This window comes from Gymnoscopelus braueri (assembly GCF_963280865.1).
Source record: "Gymnoscopelus braueri genome assembly, chromosome: 8".
Taxonomy (NCBI): domain Eukaryota; kingdom Metazoa; phylum Chordata; class Actinopteri; order Myctophiformes; family Myctophidae; genus Gymnoscopelus; species Gymnoscopelus braueri.
Window position 1 is genome coordinate 41,058,973 of NC_137609.1, and position 25,871 is coordinate 41,084,843.

The window sequence follows — 25,871 nt, forward strand, 5'->3', positions numbered from 1 at the left end:
GCGGGGGTCCACAGAAATACCTTTGTGTTAAATACTTGAACCCTATTTTATTACGTTGTTTGTCGTCCCAACTATCCAGAGCAGCTATCCGGGCTATTTTCAAAATGTTTGCCTCTTTCTTATATTATTTCACAATTTGGCCAATGTTTAATTATTTGTTTAATTGTTTGTTCATTACTTTTGATGCAGTAATGGTATTTGTCTTTGCTTTCTTTTAAGTTGTACTTTTTTAGGTATTAACCCATTAAGACCTGGAACTGTGTCATTTTTTTATTTGAGCTAAAAAGCATTATTTTACACTTTGGGCTATTCAAAAATATCAGATCTACAAGCTCATAGCGCGGCACCGAGTGCCGCGCTACGAGCTTGTAGATCTGATATTTTTTTTAAATCGTGAAAATGGGTGCAAATCTTTGAATATATATTTTTTTAAAGGGAACATTTTTAACTCAAATCTTTGCTTCTGGGGGTCCCTGGAACAAAATATTTCGATGGGGGTCTGCGGCCAAATACATATAATTTTGGGGGTCCTTGACATGAAAAAGATTGAGCACCACTGATATAGAAACATAATGTTTTTCAGAAAACTGTTGAGATTTAGGAGACATGTAGAATCGGCTTCAGGTCTCAATGGGTTAAAAAGGTTACTTAAATTGTCACATCTGAGGACCCCCCCCCAAAATCATGTGGGGATCCCCATGGGGGTCCCGACCCACATGTTGCGAACCACTGCTTTAACAGATGGCGCTCTCGTTTTCTTCCCTCCGCAGGACATCGAGAAACCAACGCGCGGCCGCAAGCGAGCGGCCGTCGTCTCCGCCGACGACCAGGACAACCCGACCAAGCCCAAGCGAGGCCGCAAGAAGGCGGCGGCCAACAGCGCGCCGACGTCGGCGGCCGAGCCCGAGGACCAATGGGACGACGGCGAACCGGAGGACGAGCAGAACAGCCCGCCCAAGCCCAAAGGCCGGCGGGGGCGGCCCCCGAAGAACGCCACGCCCAGCCAGGACGCCGCCGCGACGCCCGCCAAAGGGAAGCGGGGCCGCAAGAAGGCGGCTCCGCCCCCCGAGGAGGAAGAGGAAGAGGAGGAGGAGGAGGAGGAGGCTGAGACGACAGGAGGAGGAGGAGAGGAGGAAGCAGCAGCAGCAGCTGAGGACGAGGAAGAGGAGGAACCCAGCAGCGAGAGCGCGATGGAGGTGAAGGCCAAGCCGGGACGTCCGGCCCGGAACGCACGGAGACAACCGCCAAGGTTTGTTTGTCAGGTTATTGTAACCTTTGCAGTGGTGGAAAGTAACTAAGTACATTTACTTAAGTACTGTACTTAAGTACAATTTTGAGGTATTTGTACTTTACTTGAGTATTTCCAATTTCCATTACTTTTACTTCTACTCCACTACATCTCAGAGGCAAATATTGTACTTTTACTCCACTACAATTATTTGAAAACTTTAGTTACTAGTTACTTTTCAGATGTAAATTATGATATAATGAAACATACATTAACCACTTTAGCCCTATTTTATACCTAGGCTATTTGAAAATAGCCGATCTACAAGCTCACAACGCGTCGCAGCGCGACGCGTTGTGAGCTTGTAGATCGGCTATTTTCAAATATTTTGTACTTTTACTTTTGATACTTTAAGTACATTTTGATGCCAATACTTTTGTACTTTTACTCAAGTAAATTTTTTATTCTGGACTTTTACTTGTAACAGAGTATTTTTATATTGCAGTATTGGTACTTTTACTTAAGTAAAGAATTTGAGTACTTTTTCCACCACTGAACCTTTGTAAGGTCATCTACTAGGGCTGCATGATTATGGCCAAAATGATTATCACAATAATGTTGATCAATTTTGAGATCACGATTATTTATTGAGTTTAGTGACAAAGATATTTTGGGACTGTCACATTTGGGACTGTCACATTAACTCATTGACTGCCAGAGTTAAACATCATCTTTGGCTGCCCTTGCCAGCGATTCCGAGCGCTTTCACTAACCTTTGAAAAATCGTAGAATGTTTCTCTTCACAGCGATCCACCCGAGTGTACTCGTCAATGGCAGTCAATGAGTTAATTGTGGGAAGCCAAAATCGTGATCACGATTAAAATTGTATTAATTGTGCTGCCCTATCATCTCCTCACTCCCTCATTCACTCCAAAAAAAGCTTTTTTTTTTTACAGACCTGTAACAGACTTGGTTGTCATTTTCTCCCGTTTGTAACTCAGCTCTGAGTCAGCAGAGTCGACGCCCCAGAAGAGGAGAGGACGTCCGCCCAAATCAGCACAAACGCCTCCCGCCAAGAAACCTCCAGCGTAAGACTCCATCTGCTCACTAGTTTGTTCTTTTTGGTCTGTCATTAAAGGAGTAGTTCACCCAAAAAATTACTTATTTTCTATCAATTACACACCCCATGAAGCCTTGAATTCATGGATTTATTTTTGTTTTTGTGGCATTCCTAAGACAATAATTTGATGACCGTGTGTATTTCCGGTAGGAGACACAAATAATCTACTTTGTGTCTCCTACCGGATACATTAGCCGGCAGGAGACGGGAATCAAATTATTAGCTTAGGAATGCGACAAAAACAAAAAAGAATCCATGGATTCAAGGCTTCATAGGGTGTACAATTGATAGAAAATAAGTAATTTTTTGGGTGAACTCCTCCTTTAACACATCCACTGCCAAGGGCTAATCTCATAATGTACTCACCAGTGCCAAGGTGTTTTTGTTGTTTTTTTGTTTTTTTCATGTCGCCATAGATCTTGTTAAAATCCTTAAGATTGAGCGCTACACGGTCTGTTTACATCCGCGCGATCTCCCTGTATCTCCCAGTGAAAACCACGTGTCAAACGGGGCATCCATGTTTGAGTTAGAGCGGATTACGTTAAACAGTGAAATGCGAGGAGAAAAAACTACAGGAAGAGAATTGAGTTTCAGTTTCGTCTGTAGAATGGGAGCGGGCGTGCTCGTCAAAACCGGATCCCAAATAATTCTATTTCCTGTCATCAAACCGGAAACGGAAGTGGATCAAAAAAATTCCGAAAGTGCACCCGGACCGCGCATGCGCGAAAAGACCGCAGCCCGTAGGGCTACGGTCTCGGCGCTTAACAGTTGGATTTAACGGCCCGTAGGACTACGGTCTTGGCAGTTAATGTGTTAAGGTTTGTTCTGGACTCTTTAACACAGTGGTTCTCAAACTTTCTCATGCCAAGGACCCCCAAATTAATATCTATTTGGCTGCGGACCCCCATCTAAAAATGTTAAGTGCCAGAGACCCCCACAAAAGAAGATTTATGTAAATTAAAAAAAAAATTCGATATATTTTTTTAAAATGTCAAAAATAGCAGATGTACAAGCTTGCAGCGTGGCACAAAGTGACGCGCTGTCAACTTGTAGATCTGCAACAAAAAAAAAATTTGCCAACGTATAAATAGATAAAGTGGTAAAAATGATTGTGATGCTATATTAAATAATGTTGCTGGGGACCCCCAGGAACCCCCCCCCCCCCTCAAGGACCCCAAGGGCCCCACTTTGAGAACCATTGCTTTAACAGGTCTGGAAGAGATCGAAATTAATACATTTTAGAAATGTAAAAAAAATTGTAAACAAACATTTTGGAACAGCACAGAATATTTGGATAAAGCTTATGAATGACTGAATGTTTTTTATTATAACATTTTAATTATGTTATTCTTGTTATGTTTAGTGTGTGAGACGTGCGTGAGTGTGTGAGGTGTTAATCTTGCAAACTCCTAGACCAGGGGTCTTCAACAGGGGGTCCGGGACCCCTAGGGGGTCTGCGGAGTTACTACAGGGGGACCGCCAAGTCTTTGTGTGATAGGAGCTATTTTTTACATTAACCACTTGAACCCTAGCATCCCTATTCTGAGGGGAACATTAGCCGAAAATCAGATCTACAAGCTCACAACGTCTCGCACTGCGGGGTGTTGTGAGCTTGTAGATCGGCATTTTTTTTTAGGGTTTAAGTGGTTAACTGTCTCAAAATACACATTAACATGAATCCAACAACGCCTGATGGAGGGGAAAGGAACTGGTTGGAATAACGTGTTCCTTCCACGCGCTACGTCCTACCAGGGAAACTTCCCCTGTCAGGTGATAAGAAGCGGCCTGCTCACTCCTCATGCATTGAAAAAGGCATGAGCTCAGTTCGGGGCTCTCCCCAGGCTGGCAGAGGGAGAGTAGCGTTCAGCTTAGGCAATTGGTACTGGGTTACAAAAATCGTGGGATAAAATAATTTTTTGGGAAAAATCACATGTAACGGTAGAGGTTTGTTTGTGTTTTTCAGGCGTGCCGGACGGTCGAAGGCGGCCGCCGCTAAAGAGGAGTCGGAGGAGGAAGAAGAGGCGGTGTCAGAGGAAGAGGAGGAGCAGGAGGAGGAGCCAACAACACCCAAGGTTTTGAAATAAAACGACAAAATAAAATAAAATTGTGCATATTTTGAATGGAAAATTATGCATTATTTTCCTAGATGGTAATCCTATATTTGATCCTCTCCAGGGTCGCAAGAAGGCGCCGGGGAGGAGAAGATGAACAACATCATCAAAACAAAAGGAGCGAAGACGGTGAACAGAGGAACGGCCCCGCCCCCTACACTCAAAACCAGTGTAGGGGGCTTGAAATAATGTAGAAAAGAAAGAAAGAAAGGAAAAAAAGATTAAAAAAGGAAAAAATAATGAACATTGAACTTTTGAACTTTTCTCACACGACTTCAACGCTCCTACTGTTACACACACGCACGCACACACACGCACACACATACACACACACACACACCTGACTTCAGTACATTGTCCTCATAAGCTATGAGTTGTTGCATTGTGTTGCTTTGTGATGATGATGTTCGAGTAGAAACGTTAACTGAGGAAAAAAAAAAGACGAAAGAAAGAAAAGCGTCAGTCTTGTAAATAGTCTCTATGTCTCTCTCTCTCTCTCGCTCTCTCTCTCCTGTTATGTTGTTTTGTGTCGTTGGACCCTGACTGGGGGGACGTTGTATAGTCTCTGTCCGCCTGTGTTAAAAAATAAACACTTAAACCCCCATATATGGTTCACCCCGGAGTCCCTCAGCGCTCTGTACATGTTTTTCTGTTATTGTGGGGAAAGCTTTCAAAGAAAAGAGCAGATCGACGATCTGCTATTTTCCGTGAAAGCTTTCCCCACAATAAAGGATGCTGGGGTTTAAGTGGTTTAAAGGAGAATTCAGAACCACATTTTTCATTACCTTAATATGATGTTATGTCCTAGGACGAGTGGTACAATAGAAACATTTCATAACTCCATCCCGAGTCCACCGCAGCTAAAAATCAGAGCAGACGGTCCATGCTCTAGATCGGGTATTTTTATATATTTTCTTTTTTTTTTTTTTTTTCTTTTTTCATATCTGACTTTTCTAATGACGATGCGCCCCTGTGGATGTCTCGCGAGCGGAGAATTCGCCCGTGATCAGAATGTTAACACTACGGCGGCTCATTTGTGACAAAAAAAACACTGTGGCAAGGTTTCTGTCATTCAGAAAGTCAGATCTGAACAAAAAAAATATATATATAAAAATACGCGATCTAGAGCATGGCCCGTCTGCTCAGGTTTTTAGCTGCGGTGGACTCGGGCTGGAGTTATAACATTTCTCTACTGCACCACTCGTCCTAGGATCTAGTAATATAATATTAAGGTAAGAAATACATGGTCCAGAATTCTCCTTTTAAAGCAATATGGCTTTAACCCCCCTTTTTTCCTCTTGTGTCCAAACCCCCCTTTTTAACTGAAAGAAGAGATTAACCAGTTACCTAATTATTTCTGTTCAGTGATGTCAACCATGTAATTTTACCTTTTAAAAGAAAGTCCATTCAATTTGTTTCATTTGTTTTGTTTTTTTTGTTTACATCAGTGTGTGTATAATAACGTTTTTGTTTTTTACCATTTTATGAAACATTAAAAAAAAAAATACAAATTGTGAGAGAAAAAAAAACCTGTCCCAATTGTAGAATTACTTTTGACCCTCCCATTCCCCCCTTAAAAAAAAGAAAAATAATAATAATAATGGCTGTATTGTTGTGTTCCATTGCTATCAATCATTATGTTTACTTTTGTATTTTCTTGGTAGAGTGAAGTTTTACAAGCGACTGTTGTTGGCTTTGGTTTTTTATTGGTGCTGATCAGCGCTGAATGACAGCGTCACGTCCTCCCAGTCAGCCCCCCCCCCCCCTACCGTTGTACCAATATAATTCTCTATAAAACCTGACACGGTTCATTTCCTCTTTCTTTCACTGTCTTCCAAGGGCTGAATTAATATACTGTATATCATACATGGGCAACTGGTGGCCCGGGGGCCACATGCGGCCCTCACCTTCACTTAATGCGGCCCGCAGGTTAATCGGAATACTGATATATTGATTTCAGTTTTACAATTCCAAACATGACCCGCTTTAATTACTTCTATATTATTAGTTTAATTACTTTTTTTTTGTCCAATGTATTTGTATTTAAGTTCATAAAGTTAACTTAACTCATTCAGTGCCACTGGACGTCTAAAACGTAAAAAAACCAACATTTGGAAAAACATGTTCAGAACCCAAGATATGATGATTTGAAGATTTGCTGCTCCATTCACTCTTTGTTTAACTTCTTACTGAAAAAGGCTGTATCTCGGCTCCTAAGCACTTTTTTTTTAACAATGAATTTTGGCTGTGGCACTCAGAGCCAAAATTCCATAAATAAGCTGGGCACTGAATGAGTTAAGTATAAATAAATGCATTTGACATTAAATAAAAAATGTTACTTTTCAGGATTCCAATTCAAAAATACCAAAAAAGGATTCAGGATTCCAGTTCAAAAATAGCAAAAATAGCAGATCTACAAGCTCAAAACGCGTCGCGGTGCTTTGAGCTTGTAGATCTGCTATTGTTGCTACTTTTGTGTGACATGCTAGAATGACGAAGTACGGCATTCATTTATGAAAAAAGTTTAAATATGTAGACAAGAGGTTCCTGCCCGACAGCAACAATATGCAATATGGCCCCCTGGAGTGAGTGTGGAAATATAGTGGCCCTCACCATCATCAAAGTTGCCATATCGTTGCTATCGGGGCGGAAACCTTTTATCTCTTATCGTTTGCAGTAATGGTCTCGACGTGTCGCGTGGGCGTGGCGTCACGTTGTGAGCGTGTAGATCGGCTATTTCCGGAAAAGAGATGCTGTATGGAATCAGTGGTGGAAAAAGTACTACAATTCTTTACTTGAGTAAAAGTACCAATACTGCAAAATAAAAATACTCTGTTACAAGTAAAAGTCCAGAATTAAAAACTTACTTGAGTAAAAGTACAAAAGTATTGGCATCAAAATGTACTTAAAGTACCAAAAGTAAAAGTACTAAATATTTGAAAATAGCAGATCTACAAGCTCACAACGCGTTGCATCGCGACGCGTTGTGAGCTTGTAGATCGGCTATTTTCAAATAGCCTATGTATAAAATAGGGTTAAAGTGGTTAATGTATGTTTCATTATATAATAATGTATATCTGCAAAGTAACTAGTAACTAAAGTTTTCAAATAAATGTAGTGGAGTAAAAGTACAATATTTGCCTTTGATGTAGTGGAGTAGAAGTAAAAGTATTGGAAATTGGAAATATAAGTAAAGTACAAATACCTCAAGATTTTACTTAAGTACAGTACTTGAGTAAATGTACTTGGTTACTTTCCACCACTGATGGTGAAGAGGGAAAATAGGAGTGGACCCCGGTCAACGAAGTACACAGGGTGTAGTGTAAGTGGTTAAAGAATTCATGCTCCCAAAATATTTGACATTTAAGTAATTGTCGTTAGTGTTGCCATTTACCTAGAATTGTTCAGACTTAGACCCCATCGTAGCTTTAGTTTTATCGCAACATTCAGGGAAAATATAGCAACATCATTTTCTTCTAATATGCAGCTATCGGATCGATTATTTACCTATATCTCTCTGTATGAACTAGATGAAGTACATCTGTTTTTCAAGTTTTCTTTTAAAGGTTTAACTTTTTATATTCTGATGGCAATCATTAAAAAAATTAAGCATTGCTATAGTATAGTGTTGGTTCAGGTCTCTCCATCTCTTTAATAATGCATTTTCAGATGGGACACCAGTTTCATCCAGTCAGGAGAGAGAACCCATTTGTAAGCTTCAGTTTTTACTGGGTTCCAGTTCCAATTGTGTCTGTCTTTTTTTTTTATGAATAAATGGAATTTTATCCAATCTGTATGGTAGAGCATGTTAGCCTAATATAGCAACCACTACAAGTGGGGGTACAATTTGGTCTCCCTGCTCTTCTATTGAGACATTTAGATGGTGCCAAAGGTCAAAGGATCTGACAGGAATTTTGACCTGATGGTCAATTTATCCCCTGAGCAAGCAGGCCGCTCTATTAGCTCCACGGTAAAAAAATGTCAGCGCTTGCGCAGGAAACCGGGTTCAAATCCGGTGTTAGTAGAGGAAAGTTACATAGTGCACAGCTTGAAACTGCTTATCCTGTATCCTCTGAGTTCTCTCCCAATAGGAGAACATTTGTATCCCAACCTGAAAATGTATTTTCTGTTTACTAAAGAGCTGGAGAGACGGGGAGTCCCCTGTAACTGAACAGAAACTCTATCGCAATGATTACTGTGGGAATATAGAGCTATTTAACACTTTAATATTTCAAAAACGATAACAACACTCAAACCACCTTTAAAGGAGTAGTTCACACAAAAAAAATACTTATTTTCTATCAAGTACAACCCCCATGAAGCCTTGAATTCATAGAGATTTTTTTAGTTTTTGTCACATTCCTGAGCCAATAATTTGATGACCGGCGGACTCAAAGAGTCTCGTACTGAGTCTCTTGACTGATGACCCGGTCATCAAATTATTGGCTTAGGAATGCGACAAAAACTGAAACAGGTTTCATGGGGTGTGTAATTGATAGAAAATAAGTCATATTTTGGGTGAACTACTCCTTTAATAGCAAAATAATTCTCTCCCACCATAAAGTAAAAATGATCTGAACGTTGAGTAGAATTAGTGATCTCATAACTGTATGAGTCTGAGATACTGTACAATTCTGTATTTATGTGACCGGTGTGGGTCTTTTATGGAGGCTTTTATTTTAACACCAGGGCTAAGCATTACCTATTCATGTAATCCATTACTTATGCATGTAATCCTCCGCCTGCTGCAAACTTTCCAGTTCAGTCCGACTCCTTTTAGGCGTGAGGTGGAAAAGAGTGGGAACGAGGCCACAGTCCACTGACCCGGGTTCTGGACTCTGACTGGACATAATGAGGGGACTGTACTGCCCTGGGGGTCCCTGAGCCAACCCAGGTGCATGCAGAGTGTTCATTTAACTGGAACCACTGGACAGTGTTGATTTCGTTGACTAAAACTATGACGAAAAATGTTCGTCGACTACCTTTTTTCACTGACGAAAACTAAATAAAAACTAAGCTATGATGACTAAATATATTGACAATTTCATCAACGAATAAAAACTAGACTAAAATGTTAGGGAGGGACTAAAAGACAAGTCATTTTATGTTTGGTTGCGCTCGGGTGTTGCGCTCTGAAAATAGCAGATCTACAAGCTCACAACGCGTTGTGAGCTTGTAGATTGGCTATTTTCATTATGCAACCAAGTGTAAAATCAGCCATTACGACGCCATCAAGGCCCTTCAAAATACATTTTAGTCGACTAAATCAACTGTAGATTTAGTCGACTATAATCTTTTGATACTTAGTCGACTAAAACTAGACAAAAACTAAAACATTTCAGATGACTAAGATATGACAAAAACTAAATTAAAATGTATTCAAAAGACTCTGACTAAAACTAAATCAAAATCTGCCGTCAAAATCGACACTGGAACCACATTACGAGTCCATGTGGTTCCTTTAGTACCCTCTTCCATTAGTGTTAAAATTACACTAAGGATTATCCTTTGAAAGTGGTCCAAAAATAACTAAGTCCATAAAAAATTTTATTTATCTTGGCTATTCTTGTACTTTCATTCTCAGGATTTGTTTTAAAATGATGTGTGTGTGCCAGGAACGATTGCCCTGCATTGTAAACCCCTAGGCTCTGGAACCAGAACCACTAGGGTCCCATGTCTGTGATTGATTGGTTGAATAGTTAAGTATCGTTTGCGAGCTGGCCTAGCACTGAAGACACTGAGGCCCACGGACAGGCCCAAGACCAATGAGGTATGTACACACATCCCTGCACAAACCAAACCACACATACTGTACACACAAACCAGTCAAAATAATAACACTAATTACATGTTAAACACATGAACCCTAGCAGCCCTATTCTGCACATGTCATAATAGGCCATCATTTGGCCCAAATAGCAAAGAGATATAGTGTAGATGGAAACCGAGTACAGACCCCTTGTGAGCGTTTGGATAGGCTCTTTTCGGGGAAGAGAGGGAAAGAATTAGGGAGCCTAGTATAGACCCCTATAGATGCCTGCTTTGTATGATACACTTGTTAATTATGAATATGAATGGGAGGTAAACCCTGGTGATACGCAGGTATCTTATAAGTAACGGTGCTGACTCAGATAAGTTATAGGTGCACACGCAGCAAATATGTAGGTTTCCTCTTTATTCATGTCGTCACAATACCACTACAGTCCAGTCTGATCCAGTACAGTCTTTGTCTGATCACGCAATCCATTGGACTGATCACATTTCTTGAGCACACTTCTAGTAAGCGAAGGAAATACATCCCCAAATACTTTTGGGGAGCCATGGCATTATAAGACCCGTTATTTTATTTTTTAAACAATACTCATGCAGTCATACACAAACATTTATAAGACTAATAGTATTTATCATGTCAATTTCTTTATTCTTTCCCATTAGAAGATACAAAACTCAAAAAGCCCCACCCAAAATAAATTGTATGAATTCATGAAGGAAAACATTTAATAAGACAGAGAAACAAGTAATACAACAGACAATAAATGCACAATGTGTTCCCTCATACACAATGTTACAATTTAGTTTAGTTAATTTAGAAGAAAGAACAAACACATGTAATTTGGTTGTTTTTCTAACTGAATTATTTATATCACCACAGAGGTTTACTTACTACTTTGGAAGAAATGATTATGTTGACATGAGAGACGAACCCAAACTCTACTTGAGGTCACACAACTCGGCAGTGTCTTCATAATTAAGCCAAAATCCAGCATAGAGGGCCTGGGTGAATGTAGTCTGGACTGTGTGGAGGAGAGTCATGGTGTCAGAGACGCTGTAGAAGGACAGAGTACCTGCTCTGTGATCCAGGTACACTCCTACTCTGGAGGACACAGGACCTGGGATCACAGTATCAATGTCTCCATGTAGGAAATTATACATTTCTTCGGAACACCGTAAAGTCCAAGATTTATCATCGGTTCCAAATCCAATTCCTGTCCTGCTGATATCTTTATATGAAACTGCTATATCAACAGCCTCTCCACTCCACTCGACCTCCCAGTAACATCGCCCAGTCAGACTCTCTCTACTCAGAACCTGACCGAATTCAGTGAATCTCTCTGGGTGATCAGGATATGGTTGTTCTTCTTCCATCCTTGTTACTTTTCTGTTCCCGTTAGACAGATACAATGCTTGATTTGCTGTGTTTGGATCCAGTGTGATTGGATGTGAATATTGTAAGAACTCAGCTCTGGTCTTGGGTTCTGGTAGTATTGATAGTAAAACATTCACTTTATACACTTTCTCTGAGAAATATTTCCCTCTGACTTTAAGAATGTCCTCTAGTTTGTCTCTCATCTCTGACACAGCCACAGTCACCTCTTTAAAGTATCTCAGAGGACGGACATTGCTGCTGACTGGGTGTGTATATTCACTGATCCTTGAGAGGGAGGTGGAACCGTGTAGGAAACGGATGTGATCCTCTGTTTGTGAGAGCTGCTCCACCTCAGCATGTCTCCTCCTCAGCTCAGTAACCTCCTGCTCCACACGCCTCCTCAGTTCTTCAACCCGACTCACTTCACATTTCTGCTGGTCTCTGATCAGCTCCCTCACCTCAGATCGTCTTCTCTCAGTGGAAGAGATTAGCTCAGTAAAGATGGCGTCACTGTCCTTCACTGCTCTATCAGCAGAGTGATTGATGGAGTCTTCCTCCTGGTGAAGCACTTTCACGTCTTTCTCTCTCTCCTGGATTCTCTGCTGGATGTTCTGCTGACTCAGATCAAGCTCTTTCTGTCTCTCAGACCGTTCGGCTGCGGCTGAGATAATATCGTGACCTTTGTGTTCTTCTATGGAGCACAGATAACAGATACACTGCTGATCGGTACGGCAGAAAATCTTCCTCACCTCGTCGTGACAAGAGCAGATGTTCTCCTGAAACTTGCCGGAGGCTTTGACCAGCTTGTGTTTCTTTAAGGCAGGGTATTGATAGTGAGGCTGGAGGTGAGTGTCACAGTAAGAGACCAGACACTGAAGACACGTCTTCACAGCTTTCAGTTTTGTCCCAGTGCAGAAATCGCAGGCCACATCTCCGGGTCCATCATAGCAGTGATCAGGAGGGACAGCTTGGAGTCCTGTCTTCTTCAGGCTCTCCACCACATCAGCCAATATGTTGTTTTTCTTCAGAACAGGTCTCGGGGTAAAAGTCTCTCTGCACTGTGGACAGCTGTAGGGTCCCTTCTGATCCTCCTGATCCCAGCAGACTTTAATACAGCCCATACAGTAGCTGTGTCCACAGGCAACAGTCACTGGATCCTTCAGTAGATCCAGACAGATGGAACAACACAACTGCTCCTGATCCAGTTGAACTTGCTGCTGTGCCATTTTACAGCACAACTATCTGACAGACACACTGCATGCGTTTAGTCCGAGTTCAGTTTATCTTTCATGTCCTCAAAAATCACGTGACAATGGGAGGTTCTTCCTGGTTTGTGTGTGTGTGTGTGTGTGTGTGTGTGTGTGTGGGTGAGAGGAGTGTTTTTAAAGAGGTAGTGTCTAGTTTACTGATTCATTGGTAGAAAATATGTTGACACGAAAGTCAGTAGTTTTCCTCTCATGTTGAATTTATAAAAGGAACCTCATTTGAAACCCTGATCAACATTTAAAGAGACTGAAACTCTGTTTTTAACTTATACTCTACTCTCTCTTCCTCTCTCTACCTCTCTCTCTCTCTCTCTCTCTCTCTCTCTCTCTCTCACACACACACACACACACACACACACACACACACACACACACACACACACACACACTACAGTGAGAGCAATATAGACAGTAAGTCGGCAGAGTAAAGTACAGTCATATAAGAATAATAGAAATACACATAGGCCTACAGTACAGTAGTCATACACGAAACATTTATTTTAACCATTAAAGCGGCACAATATAACTTATGTGTGACGCTGTAGTATGATGAAGTAGGGCGTGAAGTAGGGCGAAAAAACACAAAACGTTAGAATAGGGAGATAAGAGGTTTCGGCCCAACGGCAACGTTATGAACTGTAGCAGCCCTATTCTGGGCATGTCATGATAGACCAACATTTTGAAAAAACAGCTTATCTTCATGCTCACACCGTGTGGCGTTGAGACGCGTTGTGAGCTTGTAGGTCGGCTGTATTCAGCCGACCTACCTAAGGGATTTAGTGTAGAGGGAAACGGGAGGGAAGGAACCGAGTACAGAGCCCTTGTGAGCTTGTCGGAGAAGAGAGGGAAAAAAGGAGGGAGCCTAGTATAGACCCCTGAGAGACTATGGTCAATGAAGTGTATAGGGTTTAAGAGTGATTAATGGGTTAAGTGATTAAGCACACACTCGCTCCTCATGGAACGCATGGTGAACACCATTGGCATGCTGGAAGGCAGCTGGATGCTTGGGACACTGCAGGTGGAAATCTGCACCTGACAACCTATGAAATGTAGATTAAATATATTCTGTAGTGTAATATAGACATTCCCATTCATGCATCGACATGAAATCCTTAGCCCAACAATGCTACACAAATCATGTTTTGTGTAATCTGAGATGTACAGTATTTCTTTCTATTTACTGCAATACTACTGGACATCTGAAAATACAGTCAAGCCCATTATTGCAGCAATATTTTAATCCAAATCTCAGACACTGTGGCTATCCACCTGAGCCTACTTTGTATGATTCACTTGTTAAATATGAATATGAATGGTAAACCCTGGTGATATGCAGGTATCTTTGAAGTAACAGTGCTGACTCAGATAAGTTAATAGGCTAGTATAGGTGCACACGCAGCAAATATGTTTTCTCTTATTCATGTTTATTTTTTAATGTCATCAGAATATCTCTACTTTTTTTAGTTTTACTAAATTAATGGTAAATCTTTATGTAATGACTCTTACCATGTTTTTTTTTATATACAGTATATATTGTGGCACCTAAGGTAGGTGTGTGTGTGTGGGTGTGTCTTTGTCTGATCGTACAATCCATTGGACTGATAAATTTTTTTGTGCATACTGCCAGTAAGCAAATGAAGTAAATCCACAAATATTTTTCTTTTTTTCATTACTTTAATGTTATACTGGAAGTCAATGTGTAAACTTTGCCCAAACATCGAGACAACTGACATCATACTTCTGACGTTACAGATGACTGTCATCATAGACTGGCCATATGATGTACAGGGAAGCCAGTCACTTATTAAACCCCGTCTTGTGTTTTTGTGAATTAGGTTTCACATTTAATGAACTTGAAATTCGATTTACAGGGAAGCCATGCCATTAATAGACCCTGTCTTTTTTCTCCTTTTTTATTTTTTTTTACAATACTCATGCAGTCATACACAAACATTTATCAAACTAATAGTATCCATCATGTCAATTTCTTTATTCTTTCCCATTAAAAGATACAAAACTCAGAAAGCCCCACTCAAAATAAATTGTATTAATTCATGAAGGAGGACAGAATTGTAACAGAGTAACAAGTTATAGTGTTATACAATAACAGACAAATACAACAAATGCACAATGTTACAATTTGTGTTAATTTGAAAGAAAGAACAAATGCATGTCATTTGGTTGTTTTTCTAACTGAACTATTTACATCACCACAGAGGTTTACTTACTACCTCTGAAAAACCTACATAATAGTTATGAAGAAATTATCATGTTGTCATGAGAGAGAACCCAGTATCTGATCTACTTGAGGTCACACAACTCGGCAGTGCCTTCATAGGCAAGCCAAAATCCAGCATAGAGGGCCTGGGTGAATGTGGTCTGGACTGTGTGGAGGAGAGTCATGGTGTCAGAGACGCTGTAGAAGGACAGAGTACCTGCTCTGTCATCCAGGTACACTCCTACTCTGGAGGACACGGGACCTGGGATTACAGTATCAATGTCTCCATGTCTGAATTTATATTCTCCTACTGAACACCGTAAAACCCAAGATGTATCATTCGATCCAAATCCAAGTTTTGCCCTGGTGATATCTTTATATGAAACTGCTATATCAACAGTCTTTCCACTCCGCTCGACCTCCCAGTAACATCGTCCAGTCAGACTCTCTCTACTCAGAACCTGACTGAATTTAGTGAATCTCTCTGCTGGGTGATCAGGATATGATTGTTCTTTTTTCATCATTGTTACTTTTCTGTTCCCGTTAGACATATACAAAAATGTATTTGCTGTGTTTGGATCCAGTGTGATTGGACGTGAATATTGTAAGAACTCGGCTCTGGTCTTGGGTTCTGGTAGTATTGACAGTAAAACATCCACTTTATGCACTTTCTCTGAGATATATTTCCCCTCGACTTTAAGAAAGTCTTCTAGTTTGTCTCTCATCTTTGAAACGGCCACAGTCACCTCTTCAAAGTATCTCAGAGGACGGACATTGCTGCTGACTGGGTGTGTATATTCACTGATCCTTGAGAGAGAGGTGGAACTGTGTATGAAATGGATGTGATCCTCTGTGTGTGAGAATTGCTCCACCTCAGAATGTCTCCTCCTCAGCTCAGTAACCTCCTGCTCCACACGCCTCCTCAGTTCTTCAACCCGACTCACTTCACATTTCTGCTGGTCTCTGATCAGCTCCCTCACCTCAGATTGTCTTCTCTCAGTGGAAGAGATGAGCTCAGTAAAGATGGCGTCACTGTCCTTCACTGCTCTATCAGCAGAGTGATTGATGGAGTCTTCCTCCTGGTGAAGCACTTTCACGTCTTTCTCTCTCTCCTGGATTCTCTGCTGGATGTTCTGCTGACTCAGATCAAGCTCTTTCTGTCTCTCAGACCGTTCTGCTGCGGCTGAGATAATATCGTGACCTTTGTGTTCGTCCACGGAGCACAGATAACAGATACACTGCTGATCGGTACGACAGAAAAGTTTCTTCACCTCATCATGAGGAGAGCAGATGTTCTCCTGATACTTGCCGGAGGCTTTGACCAGCTTGTGTTTCTTTAAGGCAGGGTATTGATAGTGAGGCTGGAGGTGAGTGTCACAGTAAGAGACCAGACACTGAAGACACGTCTTCACAGCTTTCAGTTTTGTCCCAGTGCAGAAATCGCAGGCCACATCTCCAGGTCCATCATAGCAGTGATCAGGAGGGACAGCTTGGAGTCCTGTCTTCTTCAGGCTCTCCACCACATCAGCCAATATGTTGTTTTTCTTCAGAACAGGTCTCGGGGTAAAAGTCTCTCTGCACTGTGGACACCTGTAGGGTCCGTTCTGATCCTCCTGATCCCAGCAGACTTTAATACAGCCCATACAGTAGCTGTGTCCACAGGCAACAGTCACTGGATCATTCAGTAGATCCAGACAGATGGAACAGCAGAACTGCTCCTGGTCCAGTTGAACTTGCTGCTGTGCCATTTTATAGCACAACTATCTGACAGACACACTGTAACCCTATGATAGAAAACAGGGGTATGTTCCTTTAAGCGGGTGGCGGGCGGAGCGCACCGACGAAAGGTATTATGGGATGGTTCTATTAATAAGGATTACTCTGAAAAGCAAGAGGAAGGTGGTTATAACACTGCATGCGTTTAGTCCGAGTTGAGTTTAGCTTTAATTTCCTCAGAAATCACATGACAATGGGAGGTTCTTCCTGGTTGTGTGCAAGGACGGTATATGTTAAAGGAGGAGTTCACCCAAAAAATTACTTATTTTCTATCAATTGCACACCCCATGAAGCCTTGAATTCATGGATTTATTTTTGTTTTTGTGGCATTCCTAAGCCAACAATTTGATGACCGGGTGTGTATCCAGTAGGAGACACAAATAATCTACTTTGTGTCTCCTACCGGATACATTAGCCGGTAGGAGACGGGAATCAAATTATTGGCTTAGGAACGCCACAAAAACAAAAATAAATCCATGGATTCAAGGCTTCATGGGGTGTGCAATTGATAGAAAATAAGTCATTTTGTGACTGAACTACTCCTTTAAGAAGGTAGGGTCATCTACGTCATTTTCATCAGATTCGTCGCACGGAGCCAGACTGCAGCCGTGAGTTCAGTGGAATGCATTGGAGTTAATGAGAGCCCGGTGGATCAGCTCATGAACAAAATATATTTCTGAATGACTGAGACCTTTGTAAAGTAATTGCTTCTGGAAAATAAAAGAAGACATATCACACATTGTTTTCTGCTGTGTTGCTTTTCGATGTGTCCACTGTATAAGTTTATTGAGCTATCTAAAGAGTACAAAGTACGCGATACTGCCGAGCCAGAAACCAGTGTTGCCATGTCCACTTATTATAAGCGACTTTGGGCTTATTTTTCTGTGAAGTTGCTTGTAAATATTGGTAGTTGCGGGTTGCGGTTTTATGGGCTTTTTTCTAAAGTGTAGTTGATTATTTGGACTTGGGCTTCACAATTTTAAAATTATTTTAACCAGTGGTTCTCAATTATGTTTATGTCATGGACCCTCAAATTAATATGTATTTGTCCCTAACCCCCATCTGACAATGTTTTGTGCCAGGGAGCCCCGTACCAGATTTGTGTTAGTGTTTCACAAATCCTCAATATTTCACATTTTACTTGTTTTTTTCATAAATAGCAGATCTACAAGCTCACAGTGCGTTGTGAGCTTGTAGATCGGCTATTTTCAATGTATACAGTAAAAGGTTTAAAGTGCTCATAATGGCCTAGTGCAAGTCTTCAACAGGGGTCCGCGAGGTACTGCAGGGGGTCCGCAAAATTGTTGCATGATTAGACAATAATAAAAAATAAAACAAATAATAAAAAATAAATATATATATATATATATATATATATATATAAATATTTTTATATATAATTTTTTTAAATGTCCATTTGTCTTCATATATTTTTTTTTTTAACATTTTCCACGTTTATGTATTAAATAAAATGATGATATCTATAAATGATTCTGTCCATCTTGAATAGCTTGTATACATGATTATTGTGCAATTGACAGATTGTTGTTCTCAGTTAATAAGGTATGTTTATAAATGGCAGTGCGGCCACCCTACTCACTGTACCCTGTACATGTATGTTTAAAATAAAAGCATGAATATAGTAATATGTCTATTATTTTTAATAGCTTAGTATTGATGCACAATAACGTGTATGTTTATGAAACACAATTGTATACATAATTATACAACCTCCCCCCCCCCCCCCCCCCCCCCCCACGAGGTAGGGGTCGAGGTAGTAGGGGGTCCCTGCTCCATCTCCCCATCAGTTTGGGAAAACGTTCTGCTTCTTTTGGGCTTGTTTTCCTAGACCTGGTTGCTTATTTCTTTCACACAATCTGGCAACACTGCCAGAGACGATTTTTACACAGTCTATGGATGATACATGCCGCTGTTTAGATGCCTCAATAAAATTATACAGTGTGCTAAAAAATCCGAATTGATTGGATTAAAAAACCTGTGATATGTATTCGTTTATATTCCTGAACCGATTATCTGACAAAGGACACAATCGTTCAGAAATAGTGTTTGTTCACAAGTTGGTCCAGTTGGCTGCCATAGACTTCATTGTATTTCACCAAACTTCCTGTTCCAGACAGTTCCAGGGTTGTGGGCATTGCCATAGATATATCTATGGGCATTGCCCCCCAATGACCCCCCATAGGGGGCCGACCCTGCGAAGTTGTGTGTGTGTGGGAGGAGTGTTTAATTTAAAGAGGTATTGTCTTGTCTAAGTAATTCACTGGTATAAAGTATATTCATCCTGTTTAAATGAAGTTCAGTAGTTTTCCTTTCATGTTGAATATATAAAAGGAGCCTCATTTGAAACCCTGATCAACATTTAAAGAGACTGAAATTCTGTTTTAAACATATTCTCTCTCTCTCTCTCTCTCTCTCTCTCTCTCTCTCTCTCTCTCTCTCTCTCTCTCTCTCTCTCTCTCTCTCACACACACACACACACACACACACACTACAGTGAGAGCAATATAAACAGTAAGTCGGCAGAGTAAAGTACAGTCATAAAAGAATAATAGAAATACACATACAGTACAGTAGTCATACACAAAACATTTATTCTAACCATTAAAGCAGCACAATATAACTTATGTGTGACGCTGTTTATGATGAAGTAGGGCGTTAATTTATGAGAAAAAAACACAAAAAGTTAGAAAAGGGAGATAAGAGGTTTCTGCCCAACAGCAACATGAATTCTAGCATCCCTGTTCTGGGCATGTCATGATAGACCAACATTTTGGGGAAAATAGCTTATCTGCATGCTCACACCGTGTGGCGTTGCGACGCATTGTGAGCTTGTAGGTCGGCTGTATTCAGCGAAGGGATTTAGTGTAGAGGGAAACAGGGAGGGAACCGAGTACAGAGCCCTTGTGAGCTAGTCGGAGAAGAGAGGGAAAAAAGGAGGGAGCCTAGTATAGACCTGAAATCATTAACCCAACAATGCTACACAAATCATGTTTTGTGTAATCTGAGATGTACACTCTTTTTCTTTCCATTTACTGTAATACTACTGGACACCTAAACATACAGTCAAGCCAATTATTGCAGCAATCTTTTAATCCAAATCAGACACTGTGGCTATCCACCTGAGCCTACTTTGTATGATACACTTGTTAAATGAATGGGAGGTAAACCCTGGTGATACGCAGGTATCTTTTAAGTAACGGTGCTGATAAGTTAATTATCTAGGCTGGTAGAGGTGCACACGCAGCAAATAGGTTTTCTGTTTATTCATGTTTTATTTTATTTTATGCCATCTCAATACCTCTACAGTATTTTTTACTCAATCAATGGTACATCTTTATGTAATCACTCTAACCATGTTTTTTATATACAGTATATATTGTCGCACTTAAGGTAGGTGTGTGTGTGTGGGTGTGTGGGTGTGTGGGTGTGTATTTGTCTGATTGTACAATCCATTGGACTGATCACATTTCTTGTGCACATTGCCAGTAAGCAAAGGAAGTAAATCCACAAATACTTTTGACATAATGTGTTTTTCTTTTTTTGTATTACTTTCATTGTCATCATAGACTGGCCACATGATGTACAGGGAAACCATGGCGTTATTAGATCCTGTCTTTTTTCTTCTTTTTTCTCATGCAGTCTCATACACAAATATTTATAAAGCTAATAGTATTTATCATGTCAATTTCCATCTATTCTTTCTTATTAGAAGATACAGAACTCGGAAAGCCCCACTCAAAATAAATCGCATGAATTCATGAAGGAAAACATTTTAATAAGACAGAGAAACAAGTAATACAATAGCAGACAAATGCAATAAATGCGGGATGTGTTGTTCCCTCATAAACAATGTTACAGTTTATTTTAGTTAATTTAAAAGAAAGAACAAATACATGTAATTTGGTTGTTTTTCTAACTGAATTATTTACATCACCACATAGGTTTACTTACTACATAATAATTATGAAGAAATTATCATGTAGTCATGAGAGACAACCCCAGTATCTGATCTACTTGAGGTCACACAACTCGGCAGTGTCTTTAGCAACAAGCCAAAATCCAGCATAGAGGGCCTGGGTGAATGTGGTCTGGACTGTGTGGATGAGAGTCATGGTGTCAGAGACGCTGTAGAAGGACAGAGTACCTGCTCTGTGATCCAGGTACACTCCTATTCTGGAGGACAGGGGACCTGGGATTACAGTATCAGTGTCTCCATGTCTGACATTATACTTTCCTTCTGAACACCGTAACATCCAAGATTTATCATCTGTTCCAAATCCAATGTTTGCCCTGCCGATATCTTTATATGAAACTGCTATATCAACGTTATCTCCACTCCACTCGACCTCCCAGTAACATCGCCCAGTCAGACTCTTTCTACTCAGAACCATACCCCATCCGGTGAATCTCTCTGGGTGATCGGGATGTGATTGTTCTTGTTCGACTCTCGTCATTGTTGCTTTTCTGTTCCCGTTAGACAGATACATTTTTTTATTTGCTGTGTTTGGATCCAGTGTGATTGGACGTGAATATTGTAAGAACTCGGCTCTGGTCTTGGGTTCTGGTAGTGTTGACAGTAAAACATCCACTCTTTTCACTGCCTCTGAGACATTTGTCCCTTCCTCTTTAAGTTTGTCTCTCATCTCTGACACAGCCATAGACACCACTTTAAAGTATCTCAGAGGACGGACATTGCTGCTGACTGGGTGTTTATATTCACTGATCCTTGAGAGGGAGGTGGAACCGTGTAGGAAACGGATGTGATCCTCTGTTTGTGAGAGCTGCTCCACCTCAGCATGTCTCCTCCTCAGCTCAGTAACCTCCTGCTCCACACGTTTCCTCAGTTCTTCAACCCGACTCACTTCACATTTCTGCTGGTCTCTGATCAGCTCCCTCACCTCAGATTGTTTTATCTGAGCGGAAGTGATTAGCTCAGTAAAGATGGCGTCACTGTCCTTCACTGCTCTATCAGCAGAGTGATTGATGGAGTCTTCCTCCTGGTGAAGCACTTTCACGTCTTTCTCTCTCTCCTGGATTCTCTCCTGGATGTTCTGCTGACTCAGATCAAGCTCTTTCTGTCTCTCAGACCGTTCTGCTGCGGCTGAGATAATATCGTGACCTTTGTGTTCTTCTATGGAGCACAGATAACAGATACACTGCTGATCGGTACGGCAGAACATTTTCCTCACCTCATCGTGACGAGAGCAGATGTTCTCCTGAAACTTGGCGAAGGCTTTGACCAGCTTGTGGTTCTTTAAGGCAGGGTATTGATAGTGAGGCTGGAGGTGAGTGTCACAGTAAGAGACCAGACACTGAAGACACGTCTTCACAGCATTCAGTTTTGTCCCAGTGCAGAAATCGCAGGCCACATCTCCGGGTCCATCATAGATGATGTGATCCCGGAGATCAGGAGGGACAGCTTGGAGTCCTGTCTTCTTCAGGCTCTCCACCACATCAGCCAATATGTTGTTTTTCTTCAGAACAGGTCTCAGGGTAAAAGTCTCTCTGCACTGTGGACACTTGTAGGGTCCGTTCTGATCCTCCTGATCCCAGCAGATTTTAATACAGCCCATACAGTAGCTGTGTCCACAGGGAACAGTCACCGGATCCTTCAGTAGATCCAGACAGATGGAACAGCACAACTGCTCCTGGTCCAGTTGAAATTGCTGCTGTGCCATTTTACAGCTGAACTGCGACAGAGACACTGCATGCGTTTAGTTAGAGTTGAGTTTGGCTTTCATTTCCTCATAGATCACATGACAATGGGAGTAACAGGTTCTTCCTGTTTGTTTGTGTGTGTGTGTGGGAGGGAGGAGTGTTTTCTTAAAGAGGTAGTGTCTAGTTTACTGTGATTCATTGGTAGAAAGTATGTTGAAATGAAAGCCAGTAGTTTTCCTCTCATGTTGGATTTACAAAAGGAACCCAATTTGAAACCCTGATCAACATTTAAAGAGACTGAAACTCTGTTTTTAACTTCTCTCTCTCTCTCTCTCTCTCTCTCACACACACACACACACACACACACACACACACACACACACACACACACACACACACACACACACACACACACACACACACACACACACACACACAGCAATATAAGTAGACAGTGAGCAGAATAAAGTCCGGTCATAAAAGAATAATAGAAATACACCTACAGTACATTCATACACAAAACCTTTATCTAACAGTATTCATCATGTTGGTGGTCAGCTATCTGAACTGTACAGAGTGTTTTTAATATTGTATGCCCCCAACATGGTGTGTCTATCCGTCTGAAATTAATCCTGCAAACCATAACACTGACGCACACTGCCAGTAGACCAAGGAAGTAAATCCCTGAATATCTTTCACAATTTAAGGTTCTTTGTTTCTATTTTTCTCTCACACTCTGTGAATAATCTCAGATCCACTGTCCCACCGCCCCTCCATGTGTGGGACTGACACCATCAACATGACATCAGAGATCAACAGCCGTGCCACGCCCTAATTAGACCCCAACATGTTTCAATCCGTCCCTGTCACTCCACTCTTCTGAAATTGACGTGCCTTAACGAAAAGCTGCCGACCCTTGAGGGCCCCCCCTTCCAGTGGTGGAAAACTCAAATGTTTTACTTAAGTAAAAGTATGCAATGTAGAAGTTACAAGTAAAAGTCCAGAATTCAAAATTTACTTGAGTAAAAGTGCTAAAGTATTGGTGTCAAAATGTACTTAAAGTACCAAAAGTAAAAGTACTAAAATGTTTGAAAATAGCCTAGGTATAAAAGGCTAGTTTCAAATAGCCTTGGTATAAAATAGGGCTAAAGTGGTTAATGTATGTTTTATAATGTAATAATTTATATCTGCAAAGTAACTAGTAACTCAATTTTTCAAATAATTGTAGTGGAGTAAAAGTACAATATTTGCCTCTGAGATGTAGTGGAGTAGAAGTAAAAGTACAGAAAATTGGAAATACTCAATACAAGTAAAAATACCTCAAAATTTTACGTAAGTTCAGTACTTGAGTACATGTACTTAGTTACTTTACACCACTGAAAAACAGTAATTTGCAATTCTGCCATTCATAGTAACGATGAAGACCCACCCAGTAAAGCAATAAATAATACCTAATTGACATGTGCACGCACGCACACGGCTGACACCCTGATAACCTTTTTTTATAGATATGGATGCATGTGTCTTACATATGAAGAGGACGGACTGTGTCTCTAAGCAACCTCACCTCTAATGTGATCATCCAGCAACCACCAGCCAGCTGAATGACCTCTGTTTGCATACTGAATCCTGTTACCACCTACCAGTGGTGTGAAGTAACTAAGTACATTTACTCAAGTACTGTACTTAAGTAAAATGTTGAGGTATTTTTACTTTACTGGAGTATTTCCAAGTTTTTTTCAGTACTCTTCTAACTTCTACTCCACTACATCATTACATCTCAGAGGATATTGTACTTTTACTCCACTACAATTATTTGAAAACTTTAGTTACTAGCAGGGGCGGCGCGTCATGAGGGCAAGTGGGGCAGCTGCCCGGTCAGTAAAGATCCTGCCCAGTCTCAGCCTGGTTCCAAACCATAGACTCCGCCCACTCTCTGAGTGGACTGCTCCACGCAGCTTCAGGCTGATAATCAGGCTAGCCCAGTCTAGCTGCTCAAACTCGTGAGCAAGATTCGCCAGGGGAAAAAAAGAAAAAATCAACATAACAACATTAGCAGAGACTCACCCTCTTCTGTTGTAGCCAACCACAGCAAGTCGCCTTTGTTTTCAAATTGCCCTCATTTGCAATTAGGCCGAATTGTAAGTGAGGTTCATTTGAAAACCGGTTTGGCCGCCAAACCGGTTTTCCTGCCAGGTACACAGTATAAAGAGGGCCCACTTTCATGATTAATTAATTATTATTATATATATATATAATTAATGTTATTAATACAAAACCGTTCATTGATTATACTTGCATATTGTATTTTATTCACGTTAATCTCTCTTGCATTAACGTTGCAATAGTTCCTTCTCAATAAACCTATCAGGGGGATACAGATTCTGCCCAGTCAACGTTAGATTCCAGCCTATGGCTGGTTACTAGTTACTTTGCAGATACATATTATTGTCTCCGCCAGGCCGAAAGGCATGGCGAGAGAGAGTATGTTTTGCCCCCTGTCCGTCCGTCCGTGTGTGTGTGTGTCTGTGTGTGTGTGTCCGTCCGTGTGTCCGTGTGTCCGTCATTCTGTCATTTTGTGTACAGCTAATCTCCGGCACCGTTGGCTTGATCGCAACGAAACTGTGCACACACACTCCCTGGATGACAGAGCAGAACCTCTGCCCCAAATTTTTCTAATTAGCCTTTTATAACGCCACCAGGAGGCCGCTTTTTGCAAAACACACTTCTTGACAGTACTCCTACAGATTTTATCCAAACATCACGCAAATCAGTACACAGTATCTCTATAGTCATGTGATCAACACGGATCTGTCCAATTTTCCATATTTCATCCTGATTGGCTAAGGTTGGCTTCCAAAGTTTGCAGGATTGCTCCGTTTTCAACAAAATGCCTCAAATCATGAACGCAGCTTGCGATTTCCGTGAGATTTCACACGCACATTCCCACTAGGCCGAGGAAGAAATGCCACTTGAAAATGTTCAAATCAGCCTCATGGTGGCGCTATAAATGGACGATTTATGTTTTTACCTATAACTGCACCGATCTGCATGAAACTTTGTACGCACACTCCCTAGAGGCCAAGGAAAAACAACTGACCTGCATTTTTCACATTTGCCTTTCATAGCGCCACCAGGAGGCCGACTTATGTAAAACACATTCTTTGATATTAAGCCTTCAGAATTTATCCAAATTTCACGCACATCGGTACACTTGATCTCTATAGTCATGTGATCACGATGATGTGATCAAGATGGATCTTTTAAAATTTTCATATTCCATCCTGATTGGCTAACATTGACATCTAAAGTTTGCAGGAGTGGCCC

At 41.0% G+C, this 25,871-nt stretch overlaps 3 protein-coding genes across 4 annotated transcripts in view; 1 reads left to right on the forward strand and 2 right to left on the reverse strand.

Annotated features, from left to right (window-relative positions):
* The window catches only part of pds5b (PDS5 cohesin associated factor B), a 69,986-nt gene extending 63,725 nt beyond the window's left edge, over positions 1-6,261 (forward strand). Inside the window, exons 32-35 of the mRNA XM_080434999.1 lie at positions 771-1,249; positions 2,230-2,316; positions 4,312-4,420; positions 4,524-6,261. Coding sequence (XP_080291125.1) covers positions 771-1,249; positions 2,230-2,316; positions 4,312-4,420; positions 4,524-4,556 — 708 coding nt within the window. The 3' untranslated portion in view covers positions 4,557-6,261. The remainder of the gene's footprint in view (positions 1-770; positions 1,250-2,229; positions 2,317-4,311; positions 4,421-4,523) is intronic.
* Positions 6,262-10,848: 4,587 nt separating this feature from the next.
* LOC308089997 (E3 ubiquitin-protein ligase TRIM16-like) lies at positions 10,849-16,837 on the reverse strand (the record flags this gene model as incomplete). Of its 2 annotated transcripts, XM_080435014.1 has the most annotated exons (3): positions 10,849-11,125; positions 11,170-12,160; positions 15,962-16,837. In XM_080435014.1, 2 exons carry the CDS (start codon positions 16,835-16,837, stop codon positions 11,171-11,173), a joined length of 1,866 nt encoding a protein of 621 aa, XP_080291140.1. In that variant the 3' UTR covers positions 10,849-11,125; position 11,170. The 2 variants fall into 2 exon arrangements, with proteins under 2 accessions (XP_080291140.1, XP_080291139.1); XM_080435013.1 differs by having other exon boundaries at positions 10,849-12,160.
* A 3,803-nt stretch (positions 16,838-20,640) lies between these two features.
* LOC308089998 (tripartite motif-containing protein 16-like) lies at positions 20,641-22,624 on the reverse strand. The gene has a single exon (XM_080435015.1). It carries the CDS (start codon positions 22,562-22,564, stop codon positions 20,897-20,899), a length of 1,668 nt encoding a protein of 555 aa, XP_080291141.1. The 5' UTR covers positions 22,565-22,624; the 3' UTR covers positions 20,641-20,896.
* Between the last annotated feature and the right edge of the window lie 3,247 nt (positions 22,625-25,871).

Excerpts from the sequence above, each read along its gene's own strand:
- LOC308089998 (XM_080435015.1), bottom strand. The coding sequence starts at position 22,564 with ATGGCACAGCAGCAATTTCAACTGGACCAGGAGCAGTTGTGCTGTTCC.